The 18,910-nt window shown below is 33.3% G+C and overlaps 1 protein-coding gene across 1 annotated transcript; it reads left to right on the top strand.

Annotated features, from left to right (window-relative positions):
* Positions 1-13,770: 13,770 nt before the first annotated feature.
* LOC143636248 (serine/threonine-protein kinase Nek2-like) lies at positions 13,771-18,382 on the top strand. The gene is made up of 14 exons (XM_077103894.1): positions 13,771-13,893; positions 14,011-14,077; positions 14,255-14,320; positions 14,406-14,452; positions 14,529-14,574; positions 14,658-14,738; positions 14,817-14,859; positions 14,948-14,997; positions 15,618-15,699; positions 15,784-15,833; positions 15,916-15,989; positions 16,090-16,141; positions 16,406-16,825; positions 17,435-18,382. The coding sequence occupies exons 1-14, from the start codon at positions 13,808-13,810 to the stop codon at positions 18,029-18,031; spliced, it is 1,761 nt and encodes a 586-aa protein (XP_076960009.1). The 5' UTR covers positions 13,771-13,807; the 3' UTR covers positions 18,032-18,382.
* The last annotated feature ends 528 nt before the right edge of the window (positions 18,383-18,910 follow it).

Here is an 18,910-nt window from a genome sequence, read left to right as displayed (position 1 = left end):
ATTAAATGGGTCTTAAGTTAGTAGGTAGTCTTGGAAGGGTTTAAAGTAAAATATGACAAGTAAAGTAAATAATGAAGTTCATGGTTTAAAAATATACATAGTTGGGAAATGTAACATCCCGAAATTTCTAAAGTAATATTTATTATATTATTTTGTCGGGTGAAATAAACGAGTTAGTGGAACGATAATAATAATAGCAAAATATGAAGACTTAGTAGGATAATTAGATGGGATTAGATATGGACCAAAAGGAAATATGGGCCTTCGGTCCATGGGCTTAAGGGAGTATAAATACCCCCTAAAACCCCAATCCTTTCCATTCCATCCATTTATCCATCCTAATCTCTACACACTCCAAAACACACACAACCCGAACCAAGATCCAAAGGCGAGGACCCGAGCTCGTTGGTGCTAGATCGTCGTGACGAACCAAAGCAACAAGACCAGCTCGTGTTCGTAGTTCGACTCATTTACGGTACGTTTATATCGAGAACATGTTCGTTTAGGTTTGGATTAGTATAGAAATGATAGATCGGTGTTTGTATGGTAAAAACGAATCCAACAAAGCTAAACTTACTGAAAATGGTTACGATTTGATGGGTTAATCGATTGATAAAAGAACCCGTAACCTATATGCCTAAATCGCACCCCTTAAACATCGATGTTAGGCCGATTTGATGGTTGGGGTTTGTAGGCGCTGGTCAGACGGTTCCGTGGATACCTAAATCGAGTTGTTTGGTTAAGAAAAGAAGATGATTAAGGACGAACAGTAGCTGCAGCCGACAACTTCGCCTGCAAGCTAAGTTCGCCTGATGAACTTCGCCTGCAAGCTAAATTCGCCTGATGACAACTTCGCCTAAAGCTAAGTTCGCCTGATGACAACTTCGCCTAAAGCTAAGTTCGCCTAAGGTTTAACTTCGCCTAAAGCTAAGTTCGCCTAAGGTTTAACTTCGCCTAAAGCTAAGTTCGCCTGATGACAACTTCGCCTGCAAAGCTAAGTTCGCCTAAGGTTTAACTTCGCCTAAAGCTAAGTTCGCCTAAGGTTTAACTTCGCCTAAAGCTAAGTTCGCCTGATGACAACTTCGCCTGCAAAGCTAAGTTCGCCTAAGGTTTAACTTCGCCTAAAGCTAAGTTCGCCTGATGACTGCCCCCGGACCCCCCGTTCGTTGTGGGTAGTAATTAAGATTAGAAAGATGATATAAGTAGTGATAGTTAATTGATATGTATACTTGTTATACAGTCAGTCGTGCACAACTGAGGAAAGGGATTACGATTAACGGTGAACGTAACCGTGTTCAGGTGAGTTTCTAGCCCCATTTATGTGTTATGTTTTCGGGGCTGTGTGCATACTCGATATGTTTGTTAATACGCTTATCCTAAGAGATAAGTGTATGCCTTATGTGAATGATGTGATATGTATGAATGATGGCTTGACGGTACGTGAACGATCTTCGGATATTGCACGTACTGTCAGGTTGTAACGCTAAGTATAAGGTAAGTATGATATGTATGCTTATGTGTATGAATGTGATAAAGTTAATAAAAGCAGGAAAGGATGGATGTACGGTAACGAAGAGGGAATCGAACCCTACTAATATTCGAGAATTAGGGAACCGAACCCTACTAATATTCAAGAACTAGGGAACCGAACCCTACTAATATTCGAGAACTAGGGAACCGAACCCTACTAATATTCGAAGAAAGAGGGACCAGACCCTTATAATATCTGTGATGTTAGGGACCAGACCCTTATAATATCAGTGATGTTAGGGACCAGACCCTTATAATATCTGTGATGTTAGGGACCAGACCCTTATAATATCTGTGAGGTTATAGGGCGAAAGGCTCTTTAAAACGTATAATTATGTATGTAAAGAAAGTATGAAGGTAAGAATGAAAGTATATGCAATTATGTGTGTATGAAAGAAAGTTAAGAGGTTAAGTATGAAATGTAAGAAGGTATTGTATGATTATGTGATTAACTAGAACTCACTCAGCGTAGCTGACTTTTAGTATGCACGCAGGTGAGTAGGATGAGGCAGCTCGCTTGAGGAGACACGTGGCACCGAATAAGAGGCTGGCATCGGAAGACTCAAGACGTTTAAGTTTAATGTTTCGTTAATTTTGAAAGACAAAATGATGTTTTAAGACAATACGTGTTTTGTTATGAAATGTTTTATGAAAGCTTTTATATTCCGCGAATGTTTTAATTAACTCTGATATTTAGAACTGCGTTTATGAGTAAATCCAACACGAAAGTAGGGCTACCGGGTTCGAGGCCTTACAGGAAATTAAAGACATGTAAAAAAAAAGTAAGTTTACTCGAAACCGGGTCTTGGTATTTCATTCATAATTATTACTCAACTTATGTTAAGTAACTTATATGGGTTATAATGCACTAATGCAAGACCCTTTGGGTATATGAACACCAAAACAAGGTTTTAATCGAGTGTTCGGATTTTGTTAACTTGGGTCTAGATAATTAACTAAACTCAAAGTTAACTTTCCAAAATGTTTTGAGATAACTCAATAAAATCGAAAGACTTAACCAAGTATATAGTTCTATTATGAAGAACCTTAACATCCGTTAAGTGAGTATTTGGTTTCACCGGTCCAAGCTTGTTATAAGATCAAGTTGGATTCCGACACACCAAGTAAGTTGATAAAATACTTAAAATTAGTTTAAAATACATTCTTGAAGAAAAGATGAGTTTCGATGGCCAAAAACACACTTGTGTGTCTTAGGCAAGTGAACTCGGTTTAGTTCGGTCCTTGACTCGGAATGATACCGAGGATGGTTGCCACATACCCAAATACCATAGAACTATCAAAATGGTTTTAGAAGTTACAAGGTTCAAATCTTTCATAAACATGTTTATTTAACTATTTTAAACAAAACTAGTAAACAAAACTATTTAAACAAAAGCTAGTAAACAAGAGTTCGGTCTTGATTCGGGTCTAATCTCGGGATAAAACCGAGACTAGTGACTTCATACCCAACACCATGGAACTCTTTAAACATGAATTAAAACTAAACTACTTACAATATAAACAAAAGCATTAAAGGGAAATAGTATAAACAAGACTAGTAAACAAGAGTTTGGTCTTGGTTCGGTCTTGATTCGGGTCTAATCTCGGGATAAAACCGAGACTAGTGACTTTATAACCAATACCATGAAACTCTTTAAACATGAATTAAAACTAAACTACTTACAATATAAACAAAAGCATTAAAGGGAAATAGTATAAACAAGACTAGTAAACAAGAGTTTGGTCTTGGTTCGGTCTTGATTCGGGTCTAATCTCGGGATAAAACCGAGACTAGTGACTTCATAACCAATACCATGAAACTCTTTAAACATGAATTAAAAGCTATACTGCTTACAATATGAACAAGACTAGGAAAGCATTAAAGGAAAATAGTATAAACAAGAACTACAAAGAGTTCTCCATGTAGCCTTGCCTTGTTGCATATCACCTCCCGAAGAAGATGAAAGCCGAAGGAAACAAGGGGTGTATATTATATATATGTTGTGCCACAAGATATGAATTAATAAGTAACAAACAAGAATTAAAGAAGGTTATTGCTTGATTATTAAGAACCTTAGAGGTTAGAGATATGAACTTTATTTGGGAGAGAAAGAAGATGAATGAGCAAAGAATAATGAAGAGGATGGGGTTGTTTATATAGGGAAGGAGTCAAACTTGTTTTCCTTGTTTTATATCAATACTTGCATGTGTGTTTTTTTTTTAAAGAAAAGGTTTAAATAATACAATCTAGTAACAAATCCAAAAGGTAAGAGATGATTATGAAACATAAAAATCCAACATTTTATATTAGTGAAAAGTTTGGTTTACAAATCGGGTCGGGTTTTGATACAAATACAAAAAAGATCGAAAATGACGAATGTTACATTACTATCCATTGCTGACTCTGCAGTTAGCAAACACAAGTTCACACCTGCATACATGCTTTCGAATGGAAGATTGGAAGGAGCAAGTAGCCAAGTAGGGCAAGAAAGTTTTCTCCGAATTCTGCCATAATTGCCACTAGCAGTTACCTGAAATTTGTGGGACCACCTCATGGCAACATCCTTCCATTGTAGGCTTGGGTGATGTAATTCTTTTTATGTTCTATGTTATGTGTTTATACATTATGTAATACAATTTAACAGAGTGAAATAATAATACTTTTATAGCTCAGGTTTGGATCTACTAAGGATGAATTAACTTTTGAGCCATTTTAAGTTTTAACCCATGTAAAAGTATCCATTAGTTTTGGAGTTCTATCCAATTTGGCAAGCACACTACAGTACCTCAAAGTCTCGATTTTTCATCTTTCATAATAAGAAAAAAAATGCATTAATTACTAACATTATAGAAGTTGAATTTTAATCTCCATTTAATCTTGGATACATGCATAAAAGTCATGGTGTATGCATAATTCATTTTTTGGGAACAATATGCTTTTTATTATTATTTCTATTTTATTAGAGCGATCTTAAAGACAATATTTTTTTAACAGTCAAATACATATTATTTACAAACAACCTTAAATGGGGATAAATCCCCTAACCATCATTTTAGAGCGATCATGAAACAGTATTAACTGGATTTGTTATGGTCTTTGGAATAGTATTATTGTTTTATACAATATTATTATTGTGATTTATAATTATATTGTATGAATAGGATTATTTGTTTTTCTTTTATTATCAGTATTACATGAGTTTTAACCTAGTAACATAATAAATAATTAAATATGACTTGCGCACGTATGTCTGGATTCATATATGATTGCTTTGATCCACCGACAAGTTATGATAACACAATTTATTAAAATACCATATATTTATTTTCAAATATAGTTCGTGCGCATCTCTCCATTAAAATTTCGTATTAGTGGTACCACCAGAATTATCTAACATTTTTTTTTTAAATTAAGCATGTCCACGTATTCAGTATAATAATACCAATATTAAAGGGAACTTCACATTGTCGGTGGCTCCGTGTAAACTATATATTTTATATAATTTCATTGGTTAAAGACTTAAGACTTGTTACAAAAATCTAGACTATGCGTTAATTAATTCCGGTTAATCGTTGATTAATCCTAGCTAATCTTGATTAATCGTTAGTCTCCATCTCATCACTCAACTAACAACTAGCGATTACTAAAACACTGGTTAAGCCAAAGATACAATCGAGTGAATATTAAAATCCTTAAGACCGTTGTTGTAAAAATCCTGACTAAGCGCATATTAATCCCGGTTAATGTTGATTAATCTCTGTTAATCTTGATTAATCGTTAGTCATCACCTCACCGTTCGACTAGCAATTACTATAACACTGGTAGACAAAGACACAACTTAGTGAATATGAAAATCATGTGTGTTATTTTTTTAACACTTATTTTATAGCAACTGATGTTTTAACACATTTCAGTGGCTTTTTTTTAATTATTATTTTATTTATAGTATTACAATATATGATCATTAGATACTCAGTAGTTGATTGTAAATAGAAAGTCACGTAAACATTTATATATAGTGCTAACTGCTAACATAAGTAGAAAATAGTTACAATTTTTATACATGATATCCAATAAAAATAAATTCGTTTAAAGTTTAATTTTTTTAAGTTGTATTTCATATGTTGGATGTAGTATACATCATCTAGGTAATATTAGTTAAATAATTTTTGATAAGTAGGGTTATAGAATTATAGTGTTATTTAGTGTTAAGTGAATAATAAGAAGTTAAATAGGTTAAAATAAGGATTATGAAGTTTTATATGAATGACTGCTGGGGCTTGATTTTGAGGTGTGAAATTAGTGCTCCACAAATTGTTCATCCTGCTAAGTGGATTAAGAATGTACGTGCTTAAATAGTTAAAGGTGTTAACGCACATAATCAAAGCTTTTGAAGCATTTTACTAACAACAGTATTTAGGTTCTTTTTATGGCCACATGTTATAAACCAAGAAAAATGGGCAACTTACAAATTGCAAGAAGCTTACAAAGTACAAGAAATATTTAGACAAATAAGCACATTGCAAGACAACTTATAAAAAGAGATTGACAAATTAAAATTGCACCATTTCTTCGACTCCAAACTTAATCTTTTGGTTCTATTGCTTACCAAAAGAAACGAACAACTTAATTATTTACCATTAGTGTTTTAGAGTTGAAGTTCAACCATTTCTTATGTCTTCCTTGGTGCACGTCTCCACCTCCAAATCTCCTTTCCACTTCAACTCATTATTATAACACCAGCAACAATCTTTCAACCACACACATTTTTACGTCTCTAATACTAAAGCATTTAGACTATAAGTATTTGTTGTTATTTGACAGCATGACATGAGAGGTGTAAAAGCCATTGGACCGCGTACTCACGTTTTGGTACTTACTTGACCAAAGTGTACCCGTGACATGGGAAATTGCATGGTACTTACTACTTTGTGTGCAAAAGATATTGAATTGAATAGTGATGACATGATATGATATAGAGTGTTTTGGGGTAATATTCTTGAGCTTTGTTGGCTTTATAGTTTGACACTTTGTACTATCGGAGCGTGTTTTAGGACATAGTTGTTAAGGTAACATATGATGTTGGCTAGGTGTTAATTAAAAGTGCTTAACTAGAGTGATTATTTTATAATGAGAGATACACGACATTAGAAATTTTTTATAATCGGTATATATGAATCTCAAACTATTACTATAAGTTATTAATTTTATTTGTGATGATACACGATATATTTAAAATATCTAAATTTAAACGACTTATTATTTATTAATCATGTTTTGCTTTTAACTTTGTATCAAATACGTACCATGTAACATGTCTCTAAACAAATACATTTTTATATAAATACAATAAACCTAACGACCATATATATATCAACATATAAACATACAAATTATGTATCTAAATTCGACTTGTTTAGTTCAAAGGAATTAAAAGTTCTTTTGTCGGACTTTATAATATTTTAAATTCTTTTATTAGACTAATGCGTTCATGCTTCATTACTTCACATTATACTAAAATAAACGCCACTAGCAAGCTTAATCCGACCCATCTTATTTAATTTAAAAGGAATTACTTATTTTTACCTATATGATATATCTTAATATGGAACGAATAAAATAAAAAGAACTTAATTAATAAATGAAAAATTATTAAGTAGACCAACATTGACTACTCAAAGTTTCGTTTTGAAGGGTCTATATTCGTCACGTTGATAATGACCCTTCTATAGGAACAAAAGATAATAATAAATAAATAATTATTTTAACTTAAATAAAAGAATTGGTCGGGTCTACAACTTATTCTTAACTATTAAATAATTTCTTTAAAAAATTATAAATAATTTCTACAATTCTTGGTGAGATGGGGTTGTGTCCTTCTGTCCAAACATAAATACTAAAATATTTATAATAATAGAATAATTTTAAATTTATTACTTAAAAACTTTGTATACTTTGTTTTCTGTTTAAGATGATTCTGTTTGAAAAGATCAAAAAAATATAGTTTTAGGTAACTTTTTTTACCTTTTCTTGTCTTAGGGCATGTCAAATATCTAGTGATGTTTTTCGACATGATCATATTTTAGATTGCATATTAATTTTCAAGTTAAAGAAAACCAAACACTCAACATTCCAAACTCAAATATTTGTACAATTCTTCTCAATGTATATAGGTGTTATCTAGAGTGACTATTATTCAAAGTTTGTAAGTTTTAGTATTGTTAAAAAAAATCACATCCTTTTCTAATATTATTCCTACACAGTCTCGTCTTCCATGTATTTCCAAACAAGAGTGATCCCACTCAAACGCTCATCAACCTTGGTTTTAGTTAAGCCACAAACAACTCCATTTTGTGTGAATCATTTTCATCAAGCTATTGAGTAGCCTCCAACCTCACTTCATGTCCTCTAGTGCTTGTTTTATAAATAGGGGAACAAAACAAACTTATCTTATTAAGTACTGTTTTATTTCTTTTAGAAAGAAATCACAAGTCAAAAGTGTTTTGGATTATGCTTTGGGAAGACTGATTGATAATCATTGTATTAAAACGTAATTAACTAGATAATACTGTTTTTAAAACCGTTTAAACATATTTTTAGAGTGAAAATGCATCACCAATAAAGTTAAGGGGTCTCGTAAATACTATGTTAATCACCACTATTAGACGCTTATCATTATTCAACCACCTTCTATGTTAAAATAATTTTAAATATATGTTTTACAGGATAAACATGAATTTGAAAAGATACGTTAGGTTTATTTATATATATTAAAAAAAACAAATAATTGTTGGTATTAAGCCGCCTCTAATGCGGTTGCCCGTGGTGGTGGTGGTGTTGTGTGTGTGTGGGGGGGGGGGGGTGCACATGGAAGGAACTGCGCTGAAGAAAGGTCGTGATTGAGGGGAGCACTTACGTGCAAGGACATGCCATGAAAAGGTTTGTGAGACAAGATGCAAGATAGAGAGAAACAAATGAGATATAGATCAAATCAGTAAGAGATGTAAAATAATAAATAAAAAATGATACAGACGTCGGTAATGGACCACCAACGTCCTTAAATAGCTTCTTTGATAAACAAATATTATTATTTTAATTAATATTGTGTTGGTGCAACGTAAATCCCCCGTGTGATGTCAAACTAAGAAGATATTCGACACGACTAACTCATGATCATTATTGTCAAACAACAAAAGGGTGTTGCAAGAGGAAAAACATTCAATGACAAAACAATATTATTGTCGAGAAGATAAAACTTAAAAGCTCTCTAGTTTTTTTTTTTTCCGTAAAGAGAAATAATTTCATATTATAGTCTTTAGCTAGGTTGGAATGTGCAGTTTTCTGTATATGTATCTGTGATCATTTCTAGCTCCTTGAAAATTCTTACAACCTACAAAATCCTTCATCGTGGTCCATAGACAAAAAAATAACCAATGTATTAATAAACTAATATTTTTATTAAAAATTTAATTTCACTATTATATCATATAAATATTCATAGGAGGAGTCAAATCAGATTAGGATAGATATGTATAGACTAGCTTTGTTTTTGGCCTTTAATTAGGCTGAGGGGTGTGGGGCGCTAACCGGGGCGCTAGAGCCCCTCCGCTCGCGCCCCGGGGCGCTAACCCCACACCACCGGGGCGCGAGCAGGGGCGCGAGCGTGAAAATCCAGGCAGGCGTGAGGCTGGTCGCGGGAGAAGAGAGATAAAAGGTGTCTTGGAGTTCGAAAAAGAGCCGTTGAGGGGTGTGGAATTAATTAAAAAATATATATTAGCTGGAGCCCCTCCACACCAGGGCCAGGGGCTCCAACACCCTCCTTATCCAGTTTCTCTCTCTGCCACACGTCATAATATTATTGGCTGGAGCCCCCACTGGAGCCCCCATTAGAGCCCCCACACCCCTTAGCCTTAAAGAAATGGAGAAAATATATTTTTTCTAGCCTTTATAGGTCCCTGGTACCCTACAATTGATTCTCCGTAAATAAAACAACAAACACCAAAATAACACCTTTAATTGAAGACTAGGTTTCTCCGTACCAATTTATTATTTCAAAGATTAAATGAAATATTTAAAAAATATATATAATAATATTATATCAAACAATTTGCAGAGATCTTTGATATCCAAATTTATTTCTTTTGTCGACTTTATGTATCTTTAATAGAAAGGGACCTTTACCAATGTTATAAAACTTTTAATATTGTTTACTATTGTTTCAAGTCATAGCATATTCTTTAATTACAAACGCTATTTATAAAACTTTCAATATTATTTCATTGTGGTGAAATCTTTCAATAGCTATTTAAATTGAAAATAGGTTATTATTTACTAAGTTTTATCTTCACATTTACCTTCTACTTTTTGTTAAACTTGAAGAAAACAACCATCAAATAGTAAACAAGTGTTACCAGTGTTCCATTTAAAATATTGATCACACGACCACTTGTGTTATTCTTCGATATATGGATGAAGGATGCCTTCTTCGCCTTCCACCTAAGTTACCCATGAAAGGGCCAAAGCCAATCCTAAGACATAGTGAAGCTTCATAGGATTATGAAGAAACTAGTCTCACGTTATCTAGTTTGCACCTAATTAATCAAGTCATTGAGAGATACAACACATGAAACAAAATGTGTTATTGTAAATAACGGCTGGGCTATATATTTTATAAATAGTGTAAAATACTTGATTGGTGGAAAATGCTAATATCTTGCTAGAACATTTATCACTCGATGTTATATACTTATTGTCAACTATCGACATTGCTAACTAGTTGTTTTGTTTTTTTCCTTTAACTGAAATCTATAACATGTGTAATGAAATGAATCAAAGGAAACGATATATGAATGAATAAAATCAAGGTAACATGTAGTTATAAATATAATAATTGTTTTTGCAGAAATCTCGTGTCATGTCAAATAACTGATGAAATCTTGTGTTATATCATATAATTAGTCTACTGTTATTTCGTATAAACTATCCGACACATATATCAAAGAAAAACTTGACCGACACGTAAAACTAGGTGTTCATGTGAGCCTTATTAGACCATACAGTCCACACAAGTATCGTGACATTAGCGTATAAGCCTGTATAACTCATCTCAATACAATAATCAACTGATATGACAGGCTGTGCAACCTCATCTAAAAGTTGGTTTAATACGAGTCATATTTGAAACCTCCATTTTGTGTCTAGAATCAACATTAAGATAAGTTTGTTGTTAGAGAAAAGTAAGCAAATATTATTATAGCTATTGAATTAGAGTAAAGTTAAAATACAAAGGACAACAAAAATGAGAAGGGCGAGAAGGAATCCAGTCCATTGATCTTGTATTTGAATGGCTGAGATTAATTTAATAAATAAAAATTGATGGAAAGGACATGAAGGTAAAAACACACCTTTGTTGACTTTCTCTCTCCACATGCAAGGCACATGCCAATTCCCCCATCATTTTAAAATGTCCATAACTTTTTCATACGACATTATTTTTTTTTTTAAAAAATCACCATAATAATAAACGTTTTCTTATCTTTAATATGAGTATCATATTGTTATATATAAATAAAAAAAATTAATGGGTTTTTTAATTGTGTTTTTTTGTTGTTCATTGTGTCATTGTGTAATATGTTGTTTCCATTGTGTTTTACGTTTCAAGTCATTATATTCACCATTGTGTCTTACATTTTAGGCCATTGTGTTATACGTAGTCACCATTGTGTCTTACGTTTTAGGTCATTGTGTTATACGTATTCATCATTGTTTTTTACGTTTTAGGTCATTGTGTTATACATATTCACTATTGTGTTTTACGTTTCAAGTTAAAGACACAATGGTGTGCGAAAAGAGACAATGACGAAAAAAGTCACAATGGTGTGCGAAAAAACACAATGGTGTGCGAAAAAACACAATGACGAAAAAAGACACAATGATAAAGGAAAAGACACAATGGTGTGCGGAAAGACACAATGGTTTGCGAAAAGACACGGTGGCGAAAAAAGACACCATGATAAGCGAAAAGACACAATGGTGTGTGAAAAGACACAATGACGAAAAAAGACACAATGATAAGCGAAAAGACACAATGGTGTGCGAAAAGACACAATGACGAAAAAAGACACAATGATAAGCGAAAAGACACAATGGTGTGCGAAAAACACAATGACGAAAAAAGACACAATGATAAGCGAAAAGACACAATGGTGTGCGAAAAAGACACAATGGTGTGCGAAAAGACACAATGACAAAAAAGACACAATGATAAACGAAAAGACACAATGGTGTGCGGAAAGACACAATGACGAAAAAAAGACACAATAGTGTGATTTTTGTTTTAAATTTTATATAACAAAAATTATATTCATATTAAAGATAAAAAAATGCTTGTTATTATGATGAACTTTTTTTAAAAAAAAAATATCATACGAAAAAGTTATAAACGTTCTAAAATGATAGGGGTATTAACATGTGTCTTGCATGTGGAGAGAGAAAATGTATACAATTACCTCTATACCCTTTTTCTTTTGATCTCCACTTAACACTTGTCAATTATTTATAGCGTATCACATTTCTCATTTATGTTATCCTTTAAAAAATAACTTAACCCATTGAATTAAACACCCTTTGAAGCTCAACAACAAACAATAATGACACATTTTCGGTCAAAAAACTGAAAGGAGTATATATATATATTTGTGAAAAATATACACATAAAAAAATGAACCACGTTTGTTTTAAAGTTTGAATTCACCAATTTCAATTCTTATTATTACCTTTTTCCGCTTCCTTTAATTCCAATTCATTTGCCGCCTCCATCACCCACGCCTCCGGCGATCCTCACCGGAAAAAAACCCATTAATTTTCAGGTAATAAAATATCTAATTTCATATTCTCCATCATTATAGTGGTGGGTTTCGTTTTTTATGATGTTCTTAGGTGAGTAAGCGTCAAAATCAGTATGCATGGTTAATATCCATCTCAGGAAGACTCACTCGAGTATCGGGTTGTTCCAATCTCTGAAAAAAATTGTGGGTTTCGTCCTTGATGATGTTCTTGGGTTAGTTAGAAACGGGTGGGAGGTGGGGTTTCAGTTTTTTGATCGAAAACGGGTAAATTTACAATACGTATACAAGTTTTAGGGAAAAAAACGGATTAATTTACACTACTGTGAAAAAAATAGGGGCTGGGCCGCCCATGACCCTTAATAAGCTTCGCCCATGGTTAGGCCTGAAGCGTCAAAATCAGTATGACAGTTGATATCCAGTTGTTGTCTCAGGAATACTCGCTCGGGTATTGGGGTTGTTCTGATATCTGTTAAAAAATGTGTGTTTTGCTCTTGATGATGATGTTCTTGGGTAAGTCAGGCCTGAAAGTATGGACGGTTGACATCACGTCTCATGAATACTCACTCGGGTATTGGGGGTTGTTTCAATATCTGTTAAAAATGTGTGTTTTGTTCTTGATGATGACGCTCTTGGGTAAGTTAGGCCTGAAGCGTCAAAATCAATATGGACGGTTGACATCTCGTCTCATTAATATTCACTCGGGTATTGGGGTTGTTACTTGTTTCAAATACTGTTAAAAAAATGTGATCATTAAGTTTTTGAATTTTGTTAAGTGTTTGATATTTAATTATGATGCCTAATTAGTTAGTTCTAGATCAATTATTTGGTTATTCTATTTGCGTTTGACTTTATGGAGGGAATTATTATTATTGGTTTAATTTCACTTTTTGGCCGGATTAAAATGTGAGTTTATGAAAATAATCATTATCTTATATTATAAGTTGTAGCCCTACTTTATACTTTGATGTCTTTTGTCTGTAGAGAAGAAAATATGTTAGTGGTGGAAATTGGAATAAGTATATCGTATTATACTAATTGGTTGTTATCATATTGATTAGAGTTAGGATATATATAATATTATTTTGTAGGGTCAGTGATTTTGTGACCTTTGATGGAGATATCAACTTAAATTGATTTGAGTAAATGACTTGATGATGCATATGGTTAGGTATAAATAAATCTCTTGCACTAATTATTATTATTATTATTATTTAAGGGAATTAATTTTGTGCTAGTAATGTCTTTTTCCATTTCTTTGTTTGGCTTCCAGACATAGAAACTTGTGTTATTAGTTGCTTACAAGTTCTTGAGTTTATCGTTCGGTTTGCTGTTACCGGTTTATGATTTTGAAGTTTTGATGCTTTTGGTTTATGTTAGCTCGGTTTGATCGAAAGAAAGTTTGAAGCTTGAACGAATTGAAATCATCATCATGGAGAATTATGAGATATTAGAACAGATTGGTAAAGGATCTTTTGCTTCTGCTCTGCTTGTGAGGCATAAACATGAAAAGAAAAAGTAAAGTTTCTTTTTTTTGTATGTAATTATGTTGGTTTCAATGTTTAATGATTTCCGGTTTGTGGCAAGAAAATTGTTTAGTTTTTGATTTGTTATTTGTGTTTTTGTCTATTTTAGGTATGTTTTGAAGAAGATACGACTTGCTCGTCAGACTGACAGGATCCGCAGATCTGCTCTATTGGAGGTTTAGTATTTTCCATATGTCATGCATGCATAAATCCTCAGTTCTGTATATTCAAAATTGATTCAACTTAATGGATGATATGATTTAGTTTTATTGTTGGTCATATATTGTGAAGATTCATTTTTTGAAATTGAAATTATTGAGTATGTGAATCTGATATGATTATGTATTATGCAGATGGAACTTATCTCCACTGTACAAAATCCTTTCATCGTTGAGTACAAAGATTCATGGGTTGAAAAGGTTTGTGCTTCACTTGGATTTTTGGTGTTTACTGTTTAGTGTATGTTAACTAACTTCACTTTATAATAAATGTTTTCTCTTTCAGGGTTGTTATGTGTGCATTGTTATTGCATACTGTGAAGGAGGAGATATGTAAGTTATATTTTCCAGCAATTTCACTCTTATATGACTGTTATTGCTGTTATTATGTAAATATTTGTCCATATAGGGCGGAAGCAATAAAGAAAGCCAACGGCGTTCATTTTCCAGAAGAGGTTTTATTTACTTTTATGTTTTTTTTATTCTTTTGTAAATCTCATTTGTCACATCACTAACCTTTAACTGTAATTATGTTCAGAAACTCTGCAAATGGCTCGTTGAACTACTTGTGGCACTTGATTATTTGCATGTTAATCATATTATTCACCGTGATGTCAAGGTTAGTTGACAATGATAGTATTCGTGCTTGATGCATCTAATCATCTTAATTGTTAATTTTTTTTTCTTTTTTCTTCAGTGTTCGAATATATTTCTAACACGAGATCAAGATATCCGGCTTGGTAATAATTAGCCCCTTTCTGCATATTATCTTAAAATCATAGCACATGTATCTTATTGCCTGATATTGACCACTTTTGTCTTCTTCAGGTGATTTTGGTCTTGCAAAAATGTTGACTGCTGATGATCTTGCATCCTCGGTATTAATTTTTTTCTATACCTTTCTAATCTTCACGGGGTCTTACTTTTAACTTTTAGGCCTATAAACAAACTGAACGTTTAGTGAACAGTTTATGAAGTGTTTGGCGGGAAGTTTGTTTATGCTCATTTAGTTAGTAAACGAACGAGCATGCACAAATTTTTTTGTTCATTTAGTTAAACGGTTCATTCATTTATCTTCGTGAATGTTCGCTCATTTAAATTCGTTTATGTTTGTTCATTTGCATTCATTATGTTAGTTTATGTTTATTTAAGTTCATTAATATATTCATTTAATTTTTTTTGGCTCATTACAAGTTTACAACTTACTTTAGTTTTAATTACCTTTAAGAACCAACACATTGTTTTTCAAATTGTTTTTAATTAGTTTTAGCACCGTTATGTTCGTTCTTTTACGTTCGTAAACCAATCCTCTATACTGTTACCGAACGAACACAGACATATTCATTTTCTTAACGAGCGAATCTTAACAAGAAAACTCGTTTGTTTAACTGTTTGCATCTGTCAGTTAAATGAGCGGACACGGACATGCTCTGTCCGTGTTTGTTCGGGTCATTAACAAGCTTATCTACTCTCTCTCTTATAACTGCTTTAATTTCAGGTTGTGGGAACTCCTAGTTATATGTGCCCTGAACTTCTTGCAGATATACCTTATGGTTCAAAATCAGACATATGGTCACTAGGTAATTACCAAGACTGCTAATTAGGGTTTTTGGTAATCACATATTCTGGCATTTTAACGTAATTATGACACATAACTTGTGCAGGATGCTGCATGTATGAAATGACCGCTTTCAAGTCTGCATTTAAAGCTTATGTAAGTTTTCTTTTGTGAACTTACAGTTTGTTAAAAGTTATATCTTTTATCAGTATGTGAAGTGCTTATTATGTTTGAGCAGGACATGCAGTCGTTAATCAATAAAATAAATAAATCCATAGTGTCTCCACTTCCAACCATGTATTCAGGCACATTGTGAGTTTTCAATATACAATATGATGATATGATTTAGTTTTTGTTTTTTGTCACTTTCTTTTATAGTGTTTTTAGCCTTAAATGATTGATTTATTTCCAGCCGAGGGCTTATCAAGAGTATGCTGCGGAAAAACCCAGAAATGAGACCAAGCGTACGTAAACTTGTTACACGTTTTTAAATTCTAACATAATTTTTCAGAATTTCAAGCTTTTAACTTTCGTTAAAGTTAGTAGTTTTGACCCGTTTATGGATGTTTTTTGTAATTTCCTTAGTTTAAAAGTTGGTAAATACCTAAAGGATAACACGTGTAATTTACTTTGTAGATTGTCATTGTAACTATATAAGTATTGAAATGTGATGACCTGTTTTGACTTTTGACTCGATGTTCTTACTGGTTGACGCGTTGACTTTGTAGGCTGCTGATTTGCTCAAACATTCACATCTTCAACCTTATGTACTTAAACTCCATCTTAACATGAACGGGCCTAGACGCCATACACTTCCAGCCCAGTGGCTTGATTACAACTATGAAAAGAAAACCACGTTCATTGAGCCCGAACCCCGACCCGTTAATATACACAACGGGAAAAGACCGTCTTTTAGCAGTGACAGGGGTTTGAATCCTAGTGTATCTGAACATGATCAATATTCTTCGTGTTCACAAAGTTCAAGAAAGCTATCGATTGGTAGTGTTGAAGAGTATATACAAACCGAGAAGTTAGTAGCTGCCAGGTCAGCAAATGCTGTTAGAACTCCTAGAGTCACTCCTGTAACGCGTTCTCCCAGAAGACAAATTGTTTCACCAAATATAATAAGGAGTTCGGATCGTGATGTGGTGAGTTCTTGTCAACCAAATAATATCCGCATAACCTTTATGTATATATATTATAATCATGAACCATATTTTACTATAAGCCTGTAAATGAAATGAACCGTATATTACTATAAGCATGTAAACGGACTGAACGAACACGGACGGAGCATGTTCATGTTTGGTCGTTTAACTTTAAACGAACAAACCATCGAGCATGAAAAGTTAAACAAACGGTTCATGAACATGAACGAACATGAACGGACATAAATGAACATAAGTGAGTGATCACCAAATAAAAGAAATGTACTAAAACTAGTGTAAATTGTAATCGGTGATATCTTAATTTCAAAAAACTAGTCTAGATTTTAATGGACCTCAAAAAACTTAATGAATATATAAACAAACGAACATAAATGAAAATAAAAGAACAAATGATGCATGTGTTCATGTTCATCCAATTAAATGAGCAAAAAATTGTTTGTGTTTGTTTGCTATTTCAAATATAAACTAACTTCCCGCCAAACGATTCACATAACGTTTGGTTCATTTACAGGCGCACATGAGTAGTAAATTCTTTTTATTGATTTAAATTTTTTAATGCAAATTAGTTAATCTCTGTTCTGTTTTCAGCTTCCAGTATCACAAACACCAGCCAGCATATCGTCACGAACAACTCGTCGGGCATCTCTACCCTTATCAACCTGGGTCACGAAACCCCATTTGGGTTTCGAATCACCTGATGTATCAGTTAACGCTCCACGCATCGACAAAATGACTGAACTACCCTTAACCTACACACAACAACCCGTTATCCTACCAGCCCGTAAAACTTCCTCAACATCCGCTCAATGCTCTTCCGCGACTTCCTCAAACACCATCCAAGACCGGTCTGTCACAATTGACACGTGTACAGTTAAGACCATTAACCAAACAAGCGCCAGTGGGGCCCACTCAACAAACAATAAGAGTGATGACACGTCATCAGACTCACGGAGGCGTCGGTTTGACACGTCATCATACCAACAACGAGCTGAGGCGTTAGAAGGGTTGTTGGAGTTTAGTGCACAGCTTATGCAACAACAACGGATAGAAGAGTTAGCGGTTTTGTTGAAACCGTTTGGGCCCGAAAAGGTGTCGCCTAGAGAAACCGCAATTTGGTTGTCAAAGAGCTTGAAGAGAACCGGGGCCGTGACAGGAACCGCGGTTAGTGTTGTGGGGAATTTGTAGTAGGTTTCGGTTTTATGAACTTTCGTCATGTTATGTTGCTTGTTCATGCGGTTTTGAACTACTTGTTCATGTAAACTAGGATGAGATCACTCACTCGAGTCTAGTCCCATAAGTTGAAACCGAACAAGTGTCGGTTGGATTCTGGACCAGCTCGTTTTAGTTAAAATGATTGCGGTTGACACGTTTAGTTCTAACTTGTTACGAGTTGTATCATATAAACATCGGAATATAGATGTTGCGTATTGTGTGTTTTGAGACCCGAAACCGTCAAATCGGTTAACAAAAATAGTTATACATATAGTTTTTTAAATCGTTTGAAATTAGCCTAATATAATTTTATATACTTAGCTCGAGCTAATTAGGCTTGAACATTAGCTTTACAATTTTGCAAAGTCTAGGTTGCTCTAGTAAGTATAAAACATTTTGAATAATAAAGCCCAGCCCAATCAATGAATAGTGATTATGAATTGTTATTGCTTGTAAAAAGCAGCTAAATAACCTTTTTAACTCTTTTTCTTACATGTGACTTTTGACTTGTTTAACAGCCTACAACAATGATCATATTTTATGTACTTTTCTGCTAATGTAGGATATATTATCAAGATGTATGAAAAGTAGGAAAGATGTGTGAAAACAATCACAAAGTAAACTGTTTTTCATACGACATAAAATCAAATAAACAATTACAAAGTAAACTGTCTTATGTAAACTGCAGTTTTTTTCTTAAAAAAGGGGTGTATATTTATTAGAAAAGATGTATGAAAACAAAACCCTATTATCATACATTTGTAGCATGAATTTAGGTCTTCATTTTTAGCTTTTAAAATCATATAATGAAAACAATTAATCCAAAATTCTAGCAAATGAAGTAAAATTATT

Source organism: Bidens hawaiensis, unplaced genomic scaffold (assembly GCF_021521415.1).
Source record: "Bidens hawaiensis isolate Kalapana, Puna unplaced genomic scaffold, B.hawaiensis_p1.1 tig00007840_1, whole genome shotgun sequence".
Lineage (NCBI taxonomy): Eukaryota > Viridiplantae > Streptophyta > Magnoliopsida > Asterales > Asteraceae > Bidens > Bidens hawaiensis.
This window is presented reverse-complemented; position numbering and strand designations above follow the sequence as displayed.